Source organism: Peromyscus californicus, unplaced genomic scaffold (genome assembly GCF_007827085.1).
Source record: "Peromyscus californicus insignis strain IS unplaced genomic scaffold, ASM782708v3 Scaffold_9__1_contigs__length_137607984, whole genome shotgun sequence".
Classification (NCBI taxonomy): Eukaryota; Metazoa; Chordata; class Mammalia; order Rodentia; family Cricetidae; genus Peromyscus; species Peromyscus californicus.
In genome coordinates, this window is record NW_026294617.1 from 22,474,366 (window position 1) to 22,494,765 (window position 20,400).

Here is a 20,400-nt window from a genome sequence, read left to right on the forward strand (position 1 = left end):
TGAGCATTTCTAATCTGAAGAACAGAAATCTGAAGCCCTTTAAAGTGTTAACATTATGCATAAAATAGTCCAAAAGCCTGAAAAATAGTAAAGCTGAAGTCTGGGGAGCAGGAAGAGGGAGGAAGGAGCCAGGGTAAGAGAAGCTTATACTATACATTTTATCGGCTGTTTGTTCAGTACTTGAACACAGTGATAATGAACAGCCTGTTTCAATCTCATTGACTGTAGCAGGTAAGATGTTAGCTTACAGTTCTGTCAAAGTCACAGCAGTGGGTAGTTTCTCCTAAAATTCAGTGACATAAAAAGACTGATTAGGTGGTGGGCGGCTGTGGCGCACGCCTTTAATCCCAGCACTTGGGAGGCAGAGCCAGGCGGATCTCTGTGAGTTCGAGGCCAGACTGGTCTACAGAGTGAGATCCAGAACGGGCTCCAAAACTACACAGAGAAACCCTGTCTCAAAAAACCAAAAAAAAAAAAAAAAAAAAAAGACTGATTAGGCCAGTAGGGAGTGTAGTGTAGGAAAAGGAAAGATTGTTTTAGGGCAATGTGGAATGTTTTATATAGCAAAGGTGGTATTTGAGTTGGGTCTGGAGAGGAGCTGAGAAAGGATAGGTACAGAAAGCAACAGCATGTACAAAATGGCCCTAAATCACCTTTTACTCCTAAGTGGTCCTTCTTTTTTCAGTTTGTCTTTCTGGGTCTGGGTTACTTCACTCACTACTATGATCTTTTCTAGTTCCATCCATTTGTCTGCAAATTTCATGATGTCATTATTTTTAAGAGCTGAGTAATACTTCACTGTGTAAATGTACCACATTTTCTTTATCCATTCTTCTGTTGAGGGATATCTAGGTTGATTCCGGGATCTGGCTATTATGAGTAAAGCCACTATGAACATAGGTAAGCAAGTGGCCTTGAGGTATGATGGAGCATCCTTGGGATATATGCCCAAGAGTGGTATAGCTGGGTTCTGAGGTAGATTGATTCCCAATTTTCTGTGAAACTGCCATATTCATTTCCAAAGTGGCTGTACACATTTGCATTCCTATCAGCAATAGAAGAATGTTCCCCTTACTCGACATCCTCTGCAGCATGAGCTGTCACTTCTGTTTTTGATCTTAGCCATTCCGACAGGTGTAAAGATGGAATCTTAGTCTTTTTGATTTGCATTTTTCTGCTGGCTAAGGATGTTGAACATTTCTTTACATATTTCTTGGCCATTTGGGATTTCTCTGTTGAGAATTCTGTTTATATCTGTACCCCATTTTTTAATTGGATTATTTAGTTTGTTGATGTCTAGTTTCTTGAGTTCTCTATATATTTTGGGAATCAGCCCTCTGTCAGATGTGGAGCTGGTGAAAATCTTTTCCCATTCTGTAGGCTGCTGCTTTGTCCTACTGATGGTATTCCTTGCTTAGAGAAGCTTTTCAGGTTCATGAGATTCCATTAAGTAATTGTCCATCTTAGTGCCTGTGCTATTGGTGGTCTGTTCAGGAAGCTGTCTCCTGTGCCAATGTGTTCCAGGCTATTTCCCACTTTCTCTTTTATCAGGTTCAGTATATCTTGGTTTATATGTTGAGGTCTTTGATCCACTTGGACTTGGATTTTGTGCAGTGTGATAGATATGGACCTATTTGCATTCTTCTACATGGCAACATCCAGTTAGACCAGCACCATTTGTTGAAGATGCTTTTTTTCCCATTGTATAATTTTGGCTTTTTTGTTCAAAATCAGGTGCCCATAGGTGTGTGGATTTATGTCTGGCTCTTCTATTGGATTCCACTGATCCACCTGTCTGTTTTTATGCCAATACTATGTGATTTTTATTACTATAGCTCTGTTGTAGAGCTTGAAATCAGGGATGGTGATACTTCTGTAAGTTCTTTTATTGTACAAGATTGTTTTAGCTTTCCTGGCTTTCTTTGTTTTCCCATATGAAGTTGAGTATTGTTCTTTGAAGTTCTGTAAAGAATTGTGTTGGGATTTTGATGGGGATTTCGTTTAATCTGTAGATTGCTCTGCCTTTTGGTTAGTTTGGATAAGGGTTTATCTTGTTGATTTTCTCAAGGAACCAACTGTTTCATTGATTCTTTGTTTTATTCTTTTGCTTCTCTTTTCAGCCCTCAGTTCGATCATTGCCTGCCATCTATTCCTCTTGTGTGTCTTTGCTTCTTTTTTTGCTCTAGAACTTTCAAGTGTGCTGTTAAGTTGTTAGTATGAGGTCTCTCCAAATTCTTTGAAGGCACTTAGTACTATGGACCTTCCTCTTGGCACAGCTTTCATTGTGTCCCATAAGTTTTGGTATGTTGTACATTCACTTTCATTGAATTCTAGGAAGCATTTAATTTCCCTCTTTATTTCTGCCTTGAACCAATAGTCATTCAGTATAGAGTTGTTCAGTTTCCATGAGTTTGTAGGTTTTCTGTTGTTGTGAAGCTTTAATCTATGGAGGTCTGACAGGATGCAGGGGGTTATTTCAATTTTCTTGTATCTGTTGAGAGTTGCTTTGTGACTGAGTATATGGTAAATTTTGGAGAAGGTTCCATGAGGTGCTGAAAGAAGGTATATTCTTTTGTGTTTGGGTGAAATGTTCTGTAGATATCTATTAGGTCCATTTGGTTTATGACATCTGTTAATTCCATTATTTCTCTCATTTCTGTCTGGATGACCTGTCCGTTGGTGAGAGAGGAGTATTGAAATCTTCCACTATCAATGTGTGAGGGTCGATGTGTGATTTATGCTTTAGTAACGTTTCTTTTACAAATGTGGGTGCCTTTGCATTTGGGACATAGATGTTGAGAATTGAAACATCATCTTGAAGTTTTCCTTTGATAAGTATGCAGTGTCCTTCCCCATTATTTTGATTATTTTGGTATGAAGTCTATTTTGTCAGATATTAGAATAGCTACATCTGCTTGCTTCTCAGGGCCATTTGTGTGGAAAATCTTTTCCCCACTTTGTACTCCTAGGTAATGTCTATCTTTGCTGCTGAGGTGTGTTCCTTGTACGCAGCAGAAGGATGGATCTTGGTTTTGCATACACTCTGCTAGTCTGTGTCTTTTTATTCAAAATTGAGTCAACTGATATTGAGAGGTACTAATGACCAATGATTGTTAATTCCTGTTATTTTGTTGTAGTTGTTGTTGGTACTGTGCATGTGTGTGTGTGTTTTCCTTCTTTGGGTTACAATGGTGTGAGACTATTTATTGCCTGCGTTTTCACGGGTGTAGTTAACCTTCTTGGGTTGTAGTTTTCCTTCTAGTAACTTCTGTAGGCCTGATTTGTGGACAAATATTGTTTAAATTTGACTTTATTGTGGAATATCTTGTTTTCTCCATCTATGGGATTGAAAGTTTTTCTAGTTATAGTAGTCTGGGATGGCATCTGTGGCCTGTAGCACATCTGTCTAGGCCCTTTTGGCTTTTGAGAAATTGGGTGTTAATTCTATTAAGTCTGCCCTTATATGTTACTTGGCCTTTTTCTCTTGCAGCTTTTAATATTCTTTCTTTGTTCTGTGTGTTTAGTATTTTGATTATTATGTGGCAAGAGGATTTTCTTTTCTGGTCCAATATATTTGGTGTTCTGTAAGTTTCTTGTACCTTTATAGGCATGTCCTTGTGGTGATATATTGTGTACTCTAATAAACTTATCTGGGGATCAGAGGACAGAGCAGCCACCAAATTAGACCTAGAGGTCAGGCAGTGGTGGCACACCCTTAATCCTATCACTTGGGAGGCAGAGATCCATCTGGATCTCTGTGAATTCAAGCCCTCACTGGGAACAGAGCCAGGCGTGGTGCAACACGCCTTTAATCCCAGTACTAGGAAGGAAGGAAGATGGCAGGGCACAGAAAGGTATATAAGGCGTGAGTAAACAGGAAGTCTCTATCTTGAGGGTGAGGATTTCATAAAGGTAAGAACATGGTTGGCTTGTTCTGTTTCTCTGATCTTTCAGCTTTCACCCCAATATCTGGCTCTGTTTTTTTTTTTTTTTTTTAAATAAGACTGTTCAGCAATTTGTGTTACATGTCCTTATTTATGTCAGAAAAATTTTCTTCTATTATTTTGTTGAAAATATTTTCTCAGCCTTTAAGCTTGGATCCTTCTCCTTCTATTCCTACTATTCCTAGGTTTGATCTTTTCAGTTTCCCAGATTTCCTGGATGTTTGTGTCAGTAATTTTTTTTAGATTTAACATTTTCTTTGATTGATGTATGTATTTCTTTTATTTTGTCTTCAATGCCTGAAACTCCCTCTTCCAAATCTCTTGTATTCTGTTGGTGATGCTTGTATCTGTGGTTCCTGTTCACTTACCTAGATTTTCTATTTCCAGAATTCCCTCAGTTTGTATTTTCTTTATTGCTTCTATTTCCACTTTCAGGTCTTGAACAGTTTTATTTTTTTTCTTCAACTTCTTTTTCTTGGCTTTCCTGACATTCTTTAAGGGATTTATTGATTTCCTCTAACTTTTTGATTGTCTTTTCCTCAATTTCTTTAAGGGATTTATTTATTCATTTCCTCTTTAAGGACCTCTATCATCTTCATAAAGTTGGTTTTAAGGTCACTTTCTTGTGCTTCAGCTGTGTTAGAATATTCCTGTAATCGGATGGCTGGGTTATGGTGGTGACATATTGCTATGGCTGTGGTTGATTGTGTTCTTACACTGACATTTAGGCATCTGGATTTGGAGTGATTATAGGTCTAGGTGCTGGTTTCTGGGTTTGTCTTTGCTACAGGGGTGTTTTCCTCCTTGCTTTCTGTTTCCTCTTTGGTCTTCTGGCTGGAGTGGCCTGGTTTTCAGGAAGCTGGCCGGGCCTCTGCTGGGGTAGAAGGCTTCTGCCAGAGGGATAGGTAAGTATTCCTTCTTATCCTATATTCAACCATCAAAGAATCTTTACTAATTCTAAAACAAGACCCAAAATGAATCTGTCTTTCCCTTTCTTCTTCTCAAAATACTACCCCCTATTCATTTTAAACACATATACAAATTGAGAAATTCTAACCTTAAAAGTTTATTGTTAGGCTGGAGATGACTCAGTGGTGATCAGTGGTACTTGCTGACATGCTTGAAAACATAATTTCAATTCCATTACCCACATGGTGGAAGGAGAGAACCAAATTCTGCAAGTCATTCTCTGACATCTACATGGTGCTAAGACATACAAGTACCTCCACTCTCACAAAATACATAAATAAATCAATGTGAAAAGTTTATTGTTCTATTTGCTCTAAACAACTAACTCATAATTGCAAAAAAAACCTGTGGGATGGGGAGTGATAATTCAAACATGCACAGTGACCTAATTGTGCTGTGACACAGTGGAACTTACTTCTTGCATGCAACACTTTGGAACCTATTATCCAACTTTTACCTTCTTTCTCACTCTGCTGCTTGGCCTAGTGACCAATATTCTATTCTCTTCTTACACGTGGCCAAGCTTTTAGCTTTCACATATGAAGTTCTCATCACCTTTCTGCGCCTGGCTTAATTCACTTAATATAATATCTTCCAGCAATTCTATAACTGATTGCATTCTTATTTTATGACAGATTGGTATTCCATTGCAAGCACGCATATAAGTAGACATACACTTTTTTTTTTTTTTTTTGGTTTTTCGAGACAGGGTTTCTCTGTGTAGCTTTGCGCCTTTCCTGGGACTCACTTGGTAGCCCAGGCTGGCCTCGAACTCACAGAGATCCGCCTGGCTCTGCCTCCCAAGTGCTGGGATTAAAGGCGTGCGCCACCACCGCCCGGCTAGACATACACTTTTTATTCATCCATTCAACTACCTGTGGACATCTGAATTGTGCACACTTAGGTTATTATGGATAATGACCAACACACATGGGACATGGGAGTATAGGACCTCTTTGATATAGCAATTACATTTTATTTCCTTTGGCTCATACTCATTACTGTATTAGCTGTATCACATTGCACTTCTATTTTTAAGTTTTATGGACGTCCAAGCTTCCCATCATGGCTGCATTAATTTAATTTCCTAAACCACTGTTCTCTCTTACTGATATTCTTTCAATAGCCTTCTAAGGGAGTCCCAAGTTTTTCACTTTTTCTTCATATGATTACCAGACTGAGCTTTCCCAGAAAACAAAATAATCAGATCAGGTGACTTAGCTTCAAAAATTGTCCAACAGCTTTCTTTCATAGCTACAGTAAGGTCCTACATAATCAGGTTCCTGACTGTAGCTGAGACACACATTACCTGTGGTCCATCATTGCCAAGACTCCTGTGCTCTATGCTACAGTGGGTCCAAATGACTGATTCTGGCCAAAGGAGGTAAGAGGAAGTGAGCTGAGCCAGTGAGGACTCACATTCTACTTCCATTCTTCTTCCTCTGTGTCTGAAATCTCAGAAAACCATGTTCAAGACAGTGGAAGCTGTAGCAGCAGACCTTCCTTTGCCAATTATCTTTTGCATGCCCATGAGGATGAAAAACCTTCTACTGATTAGTTTAAGATCACACTTTGTCACTGAACTTGGGATTAACACACTCCTGAAAACTGACCTCATCTACCATTTCTGCCTTTATTTTGCATACCAATTCTTTCACATCTGACAAATCAAGCATATGCCTATCCTGGATCTTCAAACTAACTCTTCTTTCTGTTTGGAATGCTCTCTTAGGATATTTACAGAGATACTTTAAGCCATCTTAAGATTCATTTCTTGCTGGGCGGTGGTGGCGCACGCCTTTAATCCCAGTACTTGGGAGGCAGAGCCAGGAGGATCTCTGTGAGTTCGAGGCCAGCCTGGACTACAGAGTGAGTACCAGGAAAGGTGCAAAGCTACACAGATAAACCCTGTCTTGAAAAACAAAAAAACAAACAAAACAAAACAAAAAAACCCATTCATTTCTTTACAGAAACTTCCTTGTCTACTCATACACAGGAATTCACTCATTCATCACTATATTACCTTACTTAAAATTTTTGGCATAGCACTCATTTTCTGGTTTTAAATATATATGTTTATTTGATAGTCTTAAAAAGTGGGGACCTTGGTCTCTGCTAAATCCTTATTATTTCCTGGCCAGTGGCTTTTCAATAAATACGAGGTGAATGAGAGATGTGAAGACTAAGCTACTGAAGAAGGGCTGGCCATTCATACTTGGTTTAGATGTGGTGGTTAAAAGTGGCTACAACACAGGAACACACCAGAGATAGAGAAGCAGAGTACAGGTAAGTAAGGCAGAGGGAAAAAAATATGATGAAAACAATGGCAATAAAGCTGTCAAGTAGCCAAGGCCAGGAGCATATTTACTTCTTAGAAAAGCTACTCTGACAGCTGTATAGAAGCCAGAACAGATGTGAGAAGAATGATGGGAGATGAGACTGAAGTAGGTTTGTTTTTTTAAGAGCTGTGGTCAAAGACTGGGCCTGATTGACTGCACAGACAGAAAGTGACTGCATGATAGCACAAGTTCTGCAACATTACCATACAGAAGGATTTGCCAGTTCACATCTCCAACACTGACGGCCTTTTCCTTTTTCTCTAAATACCTGCAGACACTGGATGTCAGCTCCAAAAATTGACATTTTGACTAGCTTTCTGGGTAAAACTATTGTTTAGGTTTGTATCTTTTCAAGGCAGAGTGAGGCTGAACTTGCCTGGATATGTTTAAAGGTGTCTGCATTTCTTCTGAGAGCTGGCAGTTCACGCATATGTCCATTCTTCTCTTAGGCTACCCACCTTCCTGCAAATTAACCTGTGCTTCCTTTCCCAGTATGCTATTTGTCTTTTGGCTTTATTTAGTATCATTCTTCATAATGGTTTTCAGTTCTACTTTTTTGGCTAAGTCAGTTACTCTTTTCCGTTTTTGGGCTTTCGGTTTTGTTTTGATTACAAAGAATTCTTTATTCTAAGGAAATAAAAGCAATACATCTTTTTTTTTTTTTTTTTTTTTTTGGTTTTTCAACACAGGGTTTCTCTGTGTAGCTTTGCGCCTTTCCTAGAGCTCATTTGGTAGTCCAGGCTGGCCTCGAACTCACAGAGATCCACCTGACTCTGCCTCCCGAGTGCTGGGATTAAAGGCGTGCGCCACCACCGCCCGGCGCAATACATCTTTTAATACAGTCTTTTTTTATATTTAGCTCTTTAATCCATTTGGAATTTATTTTCTATATAAAGAATAATTTAAATTATTTATTATTTCTGTAGAATCATCTTTCACCACTGACTTGGAAATGCTTCCATTACCATGAACAAATTTACCAGTTGTATCCAGTTTCTGCAGTCTGTTTAATACATACACACACACACACACACACACACACACACACACACACACACATACACGCACACATTTTTTTTCTCCTTGAGACAAGGTCTCATTTTTATGTCCTAGGCTGGCCTTGAACTAATGGTGATCCTTTTATTTCAGTTTTCTGAGTGCTGAGATTACAGATGTGAGCCTCCATACCTAGCTTCTTTAATGTTTCTCTGTCCTTGACTTTCTTTGAAGATTTATTTATTTTATTGTTTATGTGTAAGAATGTTTTGCCTGAATGTATGTCTTTGTGTCATGTAAATGCCTGGTGCTTGCAGAAATCACAAGAGAGTGTTGGATGCCCTGGAACTGGAGTTATGGATGATTGTGAGCTACCATGTGGGTGCTGGGAATTGAACCTTGTTCCTCTGCAAGAACAACAAATGCTCTTAACTGCTGAGCCACCTCCCCAGCTCCTATGTTTTATTTTAAAGAACATTACTGTCATTATTAATAAATTGTCTACGAGATTGAAGACCTGACTTACTCTGAAAATATAACTACATCTAGGGAGAGAGCTCTAGTTACTTTTGCTGTTGATTCACACTGATCAAACTCAACTTGGGGAGGAGAGGGCTTACTACATCTTACACGCAAAGTCCATCACCAAGGGATGCCAGGGCAGAAGCTGAAGGAGGATGCCAGTTTGTGTGTGTGTGTGTGTGTGTGTGTGTGTGTGTGTGTGTGTGTGTGTGTGTATGTGTGTGTGTGTATTGAAGTTGGAGTTGTACCACACATTGTGATAATGCTTCCTGTACGAGCCACAGACTAACAAAAATCCCCAGTGCCAAGCAAGGAACATCTCCCTTCAAGTTATTGGTCCCTTGGATCCCCCACACAATACAGGCTATTGTCACTAAACTAGTTGTATCCCCAAACTTAAAGGCAAGACCTTTTTGCTGAAGACATCATACACTCTCAACACAGGACTTTGACACAGGACTTGGCGCAATTAAGCTGGTACTGAGCTGGAAGTCTTCTTCCTTAGAGCTAGCTTTCTCAGTATCCAAAGGTGCTATATTAAGCTGCCAAGGTAAGAAAGTAATCAGTAATCCTACCTAGCTATAAAGCCCATGACCATAACAATGACAGACCTGGCAAGATACTTCCAATGGTGCAATAGTGAGGGTAATCAACTGTTGTCTAATTGGATTTAGGGCCATTCAATAGGAGGAAATTCAAGTCTGGTATTGTAAATCTAAGCAAACTACTCAAGGCTAGAGAAGTCACATTATCCTAGAAGAGAACCTAATACTGCCATTTTTCTAAATCAATATAGCTTTTAATTATATTTTAATACTTATCCTTATACCCCTAGATTAAGTGGCGGTCTCATCCTGCATCAAAGCTTCTGTGTGAAGAAGACAGAGGCTACTACAGAGATCTAAAACTGGTCAAAATGCAGAGAATAAGTGACTGTGGGTGCCCAATTCTCAACTGGTACATCAAGGGCTGGAGAGATAGTTCCTCAGTTAAAGCCTGGGCTCACAACCAAAATGTCAACTGGTCTATCTACAACACAATCCCTATGCCTAGAGCTCAAGAAACACTGTGGAGAGGTGGACTGAAAAAGCCAGAAGATCAGGATCTAAGCTGCAAGACAGTGTCTTCTATACATGACAGTGATGTTGCACTCATGCAATCTAAACAACATGGCTGCCTAAAGAAGACCTACATAATGACCACACCAACTGTAAGGTCAACATGGGTGGGGGAATTTTCACAAGGTTCAACCCTCAGATGAAAAGCTATAGATGATCAATGGTTGCTGAGAGAGGGAGAATCAGTTTTCTCTAGGGACCAGCTCTCAGGCAGTCCAGTCCCTAGTGGTTAGCCTTGAACATATGTACATACAATCAGTACTAAATGGGACTTAGTAGGTTGGAGATGTGTGTGTATAATACAATAATAATTAAGGTCATGAATTTGTGAATGAGCAGGGGTGGGATGACACAATAGGAGTTTGGGGAAGGGAGAGAGAGACAAGAGTGATACAGATGCAGTGTTCATATATGAATCATAGGAGTTATTCTCAAAAGAAAAAAAAAATAAAGGAGTGCTTTTTATAGCAGGGGTAACTTGAGTTAATGTACCAGTTCTTTATTCCTTTTTTTTTTTTTTTTTGGACAGGATCAGACTGCCCAGACTTCTACAGTGAAATTGCTATGGAGCCAAGAGTGACCTTGCACTTTGGATCTTCCTGCCAGAATAAATCAACAAATGCCTCCCTAGTTTAAATGTGAAAAACAAACAAATAAAAAACAACCAATCTTACCAATGTTTGATGTGAAGTGATGGTTTAATTCTCTTAAATTTGAAAGAAATATTCTATTTCCTTTTCTCCCTTTCTCTAAGAGGTAAAATAAATCACCAAATTACTAAAACTTTGACAGTTTTAGCTTACATAGTATATTCATTACTTACTATTACTGTGATAAAACACAACTTAAGAAACTTAGCTAAGAAGGCATTTAGTTTGGCTTACAGTCCATGATGGCAGAGCAAAGGCATGGTGGCAGGAACAATTGAGAGCTCACATCTTGGACCTCAAGCAAGAGGCATACAGCACACAGGAAATGGCTTCCGAAACCCTAAGTCCCTCAGTGACACACTTCTTCCAACAAGGGCATACCTCCCAATCCTTCCTAAATAGTTCTACCAACTGGGGACTAAGTACTCAAACATGAATCTAAGGGGGTATTCTCATTTAAGCCACCACATTTTGAGTTTAGGAGGTCATTTAAACAAGATTTGGCTTTAAAGATGGATAGAAAGGAAAGCTTTGAAATAGAAAAACAAAAACAAAGCAAGATCCCAGTCAGAGTTACTGGATTCAAGTATATAGTTGGAGTCAATTGTCTAGGCAGGTGGTAGGCTTGTTACCCATATGAACATCTGGGAGTATCTGAGCAGTAATGGTGAAATATCCAAATAAAATTTTAGGCCAAGATTGTATTTAAGTAGGACTACTCTTTGGAAGGTTGGTTAGTTTGTTTTAAATTGTTTATTGCATGGAGTGTTTCTATTTATTTCTCTCTCAGTGTACTTAGCTACTATATGATGCTATGCTATTTTTAAGGAACACTGTCTTAAAAAGGATTCTTTGTATTTAATTGGGACTCCAAGAAAGAGACACCATAATGAAACAAAAATCTCAGGATGACTGGAGAGGCTGGCTTACACTGGGGCCTGGACACCCACTGTGACCGCAGGGAAGATGAGAACAGATGCAAAGAATATAAATGCAGTAAAACAAACTGAATCCTCTTTTGATAGTGTCTCTTTTCTCAATGAAACAGCAACTGAGGTTATTGTACTAGTTACTTTTCTATTGCTTTGATAAAACACCAAGAGCAAGGCAACTTACAGAAGGGAGAGTTTATTTGATGCTTAGGGTCCAGAGGGAGAAGAGTCCATCACCATTATGGCGGGGAAGTGTGGCAGCAGGCAGGCATAGTGACTGGAGCAGGAAGCAGAGAGCTCACATGCAGAACCCCAAGCAGAAAGCACAAAGAGGAACTGAGGATGGTGAGAGGATTTTCAGTCTCTGAGGACCTGTGTGGGGTGCTGCGCTCACTCAAGAAACTGACTATAACCAACTGGAAAACTCCATTTTTTTTCCTTCCCAGATCTGCATCTAGCTTCACCATATGTCATACAAAGTAAAGATTTAAAATATAAGAGCACATTAATATTTTTTAGTCAAAGATCAACTGTAAATGTTCTTTAATTCAAAACAATGTGGCATAATACATGCAACATTAGTTTAAATGATCTTGATTTAATTCCCCATAGTTCTGATAATATTCTGCAGCTACAGTCTATTTTAACTTTCAAGATGCTGCCACTGGCTGGCCACATGATCAAGTAACCTCCAGTTTGCAGCAAGATACATGGACCACTGTACTAAATGAAATGGAATATTTTTTTTTTTTTTTTTCGTTTTTCGAGACAGGGTTTCTCTGTGTAGCTTTGCGCCTTTCCTGGGACTCGCTTGGTAGCCCAGGCTGGCCTCGAACTGACAGAGATCCACCTGGCTCTGCCTCCCGAGTGCTGGGATTAAAGGCGTGCGCCACCACCGCCCGGCCGAAATGGAATATTTTTAAAAAATTATTATTTTTACTGATTCTTTGTGAAATTTTATACCTATATACAATGTATTTGAGCAAATCCACCCCACTTCCCAACTTAATGTCTTCTGTCTTGTTCTGAAAAATACTCAGAGTCCAATTTGTGCTATCAATATATGTACAGGAGTGGAAACATCCACTGGAGTATGGTCTCTTCCTCCCCAAGCAGCCATCAACTGTCAATAACTCTTCATTTAGGAAGGGGAGGGCTCATGAGACTGTCCCCCTCCATGTTGGGATGTTGACCTCAACACTATTAAAACGAAAAAAAAAAGTGGTAAAAATAGCATATCCAAGCCCTAAGATGATGCCTGAATGAAACAAAACTAACAACCAGAAAACCAAGCAGAACATTGGAGCCAGCACTTCCTGTGCCATGGAGTACATTTACCACACTTCACACTTGGATGTGGTTTTGTTGTCACTCAGAGAAAGGGGTATAGTGGAGGCATCCTACAATTGACCTGGGGTTCCAGAGGTTTTCCTCTCAGGGAAAATGTGAGACACACCTGAATCCATGCCCCTGATACACTATGAGGCATGCTAAATAATCATGCAAGTAAAAAGGTACTTCCCATAAACTTATCAAAGTAAACTGGTAACATATAGGACAGGGGTGTGTTAAAATCATGTCAAAAAAATAGGACTGACAACTTATCAAAATACACCAGACCAACAACTGGTGCAATATTCTCACCTGTACTTCAAGAAAGGGACACTAACCATGGAGATGATGATGATGGCCTCAAGGCCTGACATTTCAGCACTAAGTGTTTGTGTGTGTGTGTGTGTGTCTGGTAGGATTCACAGGCAGAGAACTCCTGACTGTCTCTGGGGCTGGGGCTCTGTCCTACTGCTCAATGCAGCCCATTTGAATTTCTGTCCTATCTATTCCTGTTCACCCATCTATCCAGACCAGTCCTGCATCTCACCGTGAAGGTTCTCTGTCTATGCAGCTCTGCTTGACCCTGCAATCCTGGGGCTCTGTGTCTCCCACAGCTCTTCAAATGGTTTAGTTACTATCTTACTAATACCTGCTGTGGATCTCTTTGTATGTGTACCAGCTCTCTGACTCCAGCAAGGGCTTTGAGCTCTGTGGCCTCTTTAATCCTTTTGTAGTCATCTGTAATCTCTGTCTACACACACACACACACACACACACACACACACACACACACACACACACACACAGAGTGTGAGAAGTCTAATGTGTGATCTGAGAGTTAATATTAGTAGTGATGATTGGAATAAAGTAACCTGAGATTGTCAATGGTCAGCTACGAAAGGAAATGGGAATTATTTGATAAACTGAAGCCAATGAAACTAACATTGCTTGTGAACTTACTGTGAATAAATTCTGACATTGTGGAAAGACATAAATGTGTTTGTATTTCTGGCATAGCACACTCACAATATTCTCATTTTAAGACTTTAAAGATAATGTGTATGTCAATGATTCTCACCGTAATTTACAGCTTCTGTTGCAGTCCTTCCTCTAATGCTACATGTTTAAGAACAGGTAACAGCCTGACTTAAATGTCTACTGGGAAGCACATAGACAACATGGTCCAAAGAAACTTCAGTTATTTTCAACACTTTAAAGCTTAGTCCTGGGGTTGGGAAGATGGCTTAGTGGGTAGGTGCTTACCGTACAAGCATGAGGATCGGAATTTGGAACCCTGTACCATATTAAAGGACCTGTTGTGGCTGTGCATCTGTAGACCCAGAACAGTGGGGCAGACAGGAGGATTACTGGAGTTCCCTGGACAACTAGCTTAGCTGAAACAGCTCTAAGGTTCAATGATGAGACCTTGTCTCCAAAGTAAGGTAGAGAGTGACTGAGAAAGACACCAATGTCAGGTTTTGGCTTCCAGAGGCACACATGGGCATGTGTGCCCCAACCCAACATAAACATTTATATACCACCCTCACACCAAAACTAAACAACCCAGAGCCCCCAAACCAAATTAAACCAATCAACCAACAAACCAAACAAAATCCCACCTCATCCTACATCCTCCTCTTTGGGCTATTACAGGATGTGTCTCTTTACCTTTGCACTCACTCTACCCATATGGTCTGCTTTTAAAACACACTTTATTCTTTTTAGAACAATGGTAAGTTTTCTGCAGTCCATTTCATAGCATCTACTGAACTTTTAAGTGGACAGAAACTCAACAGTTTCATCTTGAAACTCTTGAGTATCCCAGGTCACTGGAACAATCTTAAGATATTTCTGAGGAAGCATCAGAAACCTTTCTTTAAAAATTATTTATTTACTGTATGTGCTCTTGTGCCATAGTGTGTTGGGTCAGAGGACAACTTTATGGTGTTAGGTCAAAAAGCAGGCTCCCCAAAATGGCAGTGCTACTGACAATGTCCTAAGATGATGGCCCAGGACCTAATCCAAGCCAAATTCTTACCAGGTAAACAGAAGCCTTCTTTATAGGGTAAACAGAAACCCAAACTCTGCATTCCTCAGGAATCCCATGAGGAAATGTGTTTCTAGTGGTCTAGTTCAGCGGTTTCACTGCAACTTGTTTACACCTGGTGTCAGTTCTCTCCTCCACCTTACGTGGATTCAGGGGGACTGGACTCAGGTTGCTGGGCTTGTGCACAAGCACCTTTACCCATGACACTCGTCCATGAAAATTGTCTTAAAGGGCTAGAGAGGAAACATTTCAGGCTTCATAGGCCAAATGAATTCTAAATGTCAAATGTGCTAAATATATATATGTTAAGAGTCTATACTTCTGTGTCCTCCCCAAGCCATTGTATTGTGTAGAATATTCACTAAATTAATAAAAACAAGGTATTTTATTTGATTTAGAATGCCAATTTTTTCCTTTCTCTTTTTGGTGTGTATTGGGAGGGAGGGGGGGAGCGTGTAATCATATATGCTTTTGTGTATGTGTTCATGCAGAGGTCAGAGGTCAACATCTGATGTCTTGCTCAATTACTTTGTATCTCTCAGTGAATCTGGAACTTACTGACTTGGCGAGGCTGGCTGGAGGGTCAAGCCCTAGGATGCCCTCTTCTTTTCAGTGCTGGTGCACACCACCATGCTTAGCTTTTGACTTGGGTGCTGGGATCTGAATTTGGGTCTTTATGATTGTGCAGCGAGCACTTTAGCCACTAAACTGTCTCACTGGTCCCATGCTTAATATTTTATAGTACTTCAGTAAATACTTTCTGAATAAAAATATAACATCCAGACTTACACTCCTCGTTGTGTAATATGTGCATGTATGTGTGTTTGTCTGTGTGTGCAGACAGAGGGCAACCATGGGTGTCATCTACTTATTTTTTTTTTTTTTTGAGACAGTCTCTCACTGAATAGGAACTAAGTAAAGAGGCAAGGATGGCTGGCCAGTGAGCCCAAGTGTCCAAGTATCTATCTGTCTCTCCATGGTATTACGAGCACATGCCACCATAACTAACTTTTTTTCTTTTAATGTGGGTTTTGGGGATCAAATTCAGGTCCCCATGCTTGCTAGTACTTTACTGAGAGAGCTATCATCCACTTCTCAGAATTACACATTAAAAAAAAAAAAATTCACAAAACCAAATAGAGCAGAACAGTCAACTACAGGTTTAAATTATTTCTTCTGTAAAACATCAATTGTTAAATAATTATTAATAGTAAACTTACTTTGTATTGCTGGTTTGCAAAACAAGTATCAGGCAACTGCAAACAGTGAACCTACTTGAGACTGCTGATCCTCATTTCTGCACTTTCGGTAAGTTTCTTTGTTTCTTCTTTCCACCTGTTGGCCGCCTTTTGCTGAGCTGCTAACAGATGCCTCAGTTCAACAACAGAATTCCGATTACTGTCCTCCATCTCTCTCAACTGAACTTCAAACCCGTGCTCCTTTATTGAGAACTGATGCTCCATTGTGCTGACCTAAGGAGTAAAAGGAGCCGTCACTTTCCTCTCAGGATTCTAGGAGCTGTGTCAGCCAATGTCACACACAAACACAGTAATCCACTGTGCTCATGAGATGTAGAACCCTTTGGGCAAGGCATCCAAGTAAGCAGTTAAGCTTACAATTTGTCTCTACTACAAATGAACTCTATGTATACTTTAGTGAAAAATACAACTACCATGGACTGTAATTTTGTGTGTGTGTGTGTGTGTGTGTGTGTGTGGTTTCTCTGTGTAGCGCTGGCTGTCCTGGAACTCACTCTGTAGACCAGGCTGGCCTCGAACTCAGAGATCCATCCAACTGCCTCTGCCTCTCACATACTGCGAATAAAGCTGTGTGTCCATATTTTATTTTTAAGTCTGTAAGATAGCACAAATTACTCTGTATATATGGTGTGATAAAATGTCATTTTATCTTTTAAATATGGATCTAATTGGACTAGTATTATAATTATAAAGATAATTCCTTTCCTCTTGAACCACAATGTGCTTCTGCTACAAAATTAGGTCTTCATTAAAATGAAATTTATATCTGGACTTTATTTTGTACTACTGATCAATATGATTATTCTAAAGTTGACAATATTGTCTTAATTACTGTAGCTTTATATTGATAGGGTTCTTTTTCATATTTTACTGAGTAAAAATATCTTTGTAAGACACATGACTATTTTTCATTTAAGATTTCATATTCTTATAAATGCCTACCGCCCTGGATACCTGCAATAGAAGACAGTCAGTAACTTCAGTTGACAGGAACTAGGTCAGCACATGACTTCCTTTGATTCCTTGCAGCAGCAATAAGCAAAGTGAAACAACAGTACTGCTACTTTACATCCTCGCTGTGAGCCTGGAAGATGAGGATCTTTACTATAAAAACCTAGTGTCATTCACAAAAATGGCATGGAATGGAGGGAAAAGAGATGCTGATGGAATACCTGTTTCTTGAAAGTGCCTTAAATGGATTATCACAGAGTAAAAAGAGAAAGGGGAGAGAAAAGAAAAGGTAAGGATTTTTCTCATATGAGCCTTTTGCCCTGTGCATTCTTCTTGCTGCTGTTTTTATACTTGCTAGAGGGGCTCTCAGAGAAAACTGATGGAACATCCTCTTACTGATCTTTAAGAAATTCAGTGTCTGAGAAGCTGGAGGAGAGAGTATGGCAGACTATAAAGCTGTGTAAGCTACAGTTCTGTTAGTGCTGTTTAACTTGCTTTGGTAGGAAGAACTGTTTGTTGTATGGTCGGAAAATGTTTTTAAAAATTGTGTATATATAGAGAAGACAATCAGGTTCCAGAACGCTTTCCAAGTTCTACTAGTTAGTACTCTGAATTAGGATTTCGTATTATTTGATGAGAGGTGCATGGGTGCCACACACACATGCATACACACACACACACACACACACACACACACACACACACACACACACACACACACACGACCTGAAGAATGTTTTATTAGGACTTTAATGAATATTCTCTATACTTTGATTTCCCCAAGAATACATTTAACTCATTTTTGAAAATACCTTTAATTTTGCTTTTTTTTGGGCCTCCAGAGCAATTTTTCTCAAATCCTCAGTTTCCTTCTGTAGTTGCTCATTTTCTTGCTGAAGTTTTAGCCTTTGCTCACTGACAAAGCCACAGTTCTCCCTCTCAGACTCCAGTACAGTTTGAAGTTTCTGGATCATTTCATGGGAACGTGATATCTCTTCCGAGGAACTGTTTGTTGTTTTTTTTAAACAAATGAAACAAAACACAAAAGATCAAGACGTGTACATTTTACAATTTAGATTTCTGTTTTCTTTATTCTGAGTCATTTCTTTTCACTTCAGCACGGTCTTGGAGATTGAGCCCACGGCTATATCCACAGCCCTCTTTTTATTTAGAGTAATGTGATTTCAAAATGTATGTAATACCAGGTAAATGCATTTAATTTAACAATTTTAAGTAAGGATAGACAAGTTGACCTGCTATTACTCTTTTAGAAAATCAATGTGAAATATCTTTCAATTTTTTCCCGGTGTTAAGAACAATGTGGACCCAATAGTAGACAGATGAAACAGCTGCTAGTCAAACTTTTACTTAATGTTAGTAGCATAGGAAAACACAACAGCTGACCACCTCACAAATTAAAGTGAAATCAATCTGCAATTTCCTGTTATACACCTTAGAACAGGGCTTTATAAATTCAAATTAAATAAGCTTATTTTAGCACAGGTTAATAGGTTGTTTTCTTGAAATTTCTCAGCCATGGATATTAAATCAGGTATTCTTTAAACATTTGTTTCAATCAATAGCTAATTTTCATTCCTATTTTCTGAAATTTACATCTTTCAATTACAGATAACCAATCACTCTGAACATAGTCTGGTTTCTATTTGTCACAGGAAATATATAAATGCTACTAATATTGTGATGACTTAACAGAAATATTGGTGGGCATGGTGGTTCATGCTTGTTATCCCAGCCCATGGAAACCTAAGGCAGGAGGATTACCTTGTGTTTGAAGCCAACCTGGGCTACATAGTAAGTTCCAAGCTAGCATATGCTATAGCATGAGACCTGGTCTTAAAATAAAAAGCTAAACAACCTTGGTCCCAACAATTCTGTTGGATAAAGCGCAGGGACGAATGGCTGGATGGGTGGAAACACATGAACTATGAACCAATGGCTGAGGGGTCCCCACTGGATCAGGCCCTCTGAATGGGTGAGACAGCTGATTGGCTTGATCTGTTTGGGAGGCATCCAGGCAGTGGGACCAGATCTTGTGCTCATTGCATGAGTTGGCTGTTTGAAACCTGGGGCCTATGCAGGATTGTTTGGCTCGGCCTGGGAGGAGGGGACTAGACCTACCTGGACTGAGTCTACCAGGTTGACCTCAGTCTGTGGGGAAGGCTTTACCCTGGAGGAGATGGGAATGGGGGGGGGTTGGGGGGAAGGTGAGGGGGACAGGAGGGGGGAGAACAAGGGAATCCGTGGCTGATATGTAGAGCTGAATTGTATTGCAAAATAAATTAAAAAAAAAAAAAAGCTAAACAACTCAATTATTGGCTAAAAGTAACTTATAAGGAGAGAAATTTTTAATATGCATAAACAATTTTTACTTGATGGCAGTTTTACTACCATGAACCACAGTTTATGGTTCTATTCCAACCCTAACGTCCCCAATGCTTATGATTGACTCTGAACTGATTCATCTCTGTCCTGTTTACAATTTTGCTTTCCTAATTCTTCCCACATTCTTTTAAGTTTTAAGTTCTATATGAAATCATTCATTTCTATAACATACAGTTTTAATTCTATATAAAAAATCGTTCATTCCTATAACACACATAGCTATGTTTTCTTTTTAAATAGTAAAGTTCCAATAATCAACTTTCCAATAAAATAATATACACAGGCATTGGTCATAAAAGGACATTAGTATCAAAAGATGCTGCAACAGAAGCAACCACATGTGTGCCTCCTAACAGAAGTTCATAATACCACAACCACCACCACCACCACATCCAACCATCACCAACCAACCACCCACCATCACCACCAACCAACCACCAACTACACATCAAAAAGAACATTCAACATGAAAGCATGATTCAACATGTTTTCTACAAATGTAATATATTACAGTTATAGATTCAAGAATGGAAATAATGTAGTCATCTTAATAGATGCAGAATGGCCTTCAACAAAGTTCAACTCCCTTGATAAGAAACCAGGAATTCAAGGATCATACCTCAACATAAGAAAAGCTACCCATGATAAAATAGCCAACATTATAGTAAATGGAAAAAGGCTTCATGCACTTCCTTGAAAATCAGGAATGAGACAGTGTCAGCTCTCTCCACTTTTATTCAAAGTAGTGACTGGAGTCTTAACAATAGCAGTAACACAAGAGAAAGTAATAAAAAGGATACAAGTAGAAGAGGAAGGAGCCAAGTTATTTCTATTTGCAGATGTATGATGTCATACAAAAGGGAACCTAACAATTCAACACAAAACCTCTTAGAAGTGACAAACACTTTCAACACAGCACCATGATACAAAAATCAATG

At 39.3% G+C, this 20,400-nt stretch overlaps 1 protein-coding gene across 7 annotated transcripts in view; it reads right to left on the bottom strand.

Moving 5' to 3' along the window:
• Positions 1-20,400, bottom strand: part of Sclt1 (sodium channel and clathrin linker 1) — a 131,513-nt gene that overhangs the window by 31,946 nt on the left and 79,167 nt on the right. For 6 of the 7 annotated variants that reach the window (XR_008216333.1, XM_052730609.1, XM_052730612.1 and 3 more), the window contains 2 exons: positions 17,872-18,064; positions 16,125-16,321 (listed from right to left, as the gene is read on the bottom strand). Coding sequence is in view for 5 of the 7 variants with exons in the window: in XM_052730609.1 (XP_052586569.1) it covers positions 16,125-16,321; positions 17,872-18,064 (390 nt within the window). In the remaining 2 variants the exon portion in view is untranslated. Of the gene's footprint in view, positions 1-16,069; positions 16,322-17,871; positions 18,065-20,400 lie in introns of all 7 variants that reach the window. The other variant, XR_008216334.1, reaches the window with a different exon arrangement.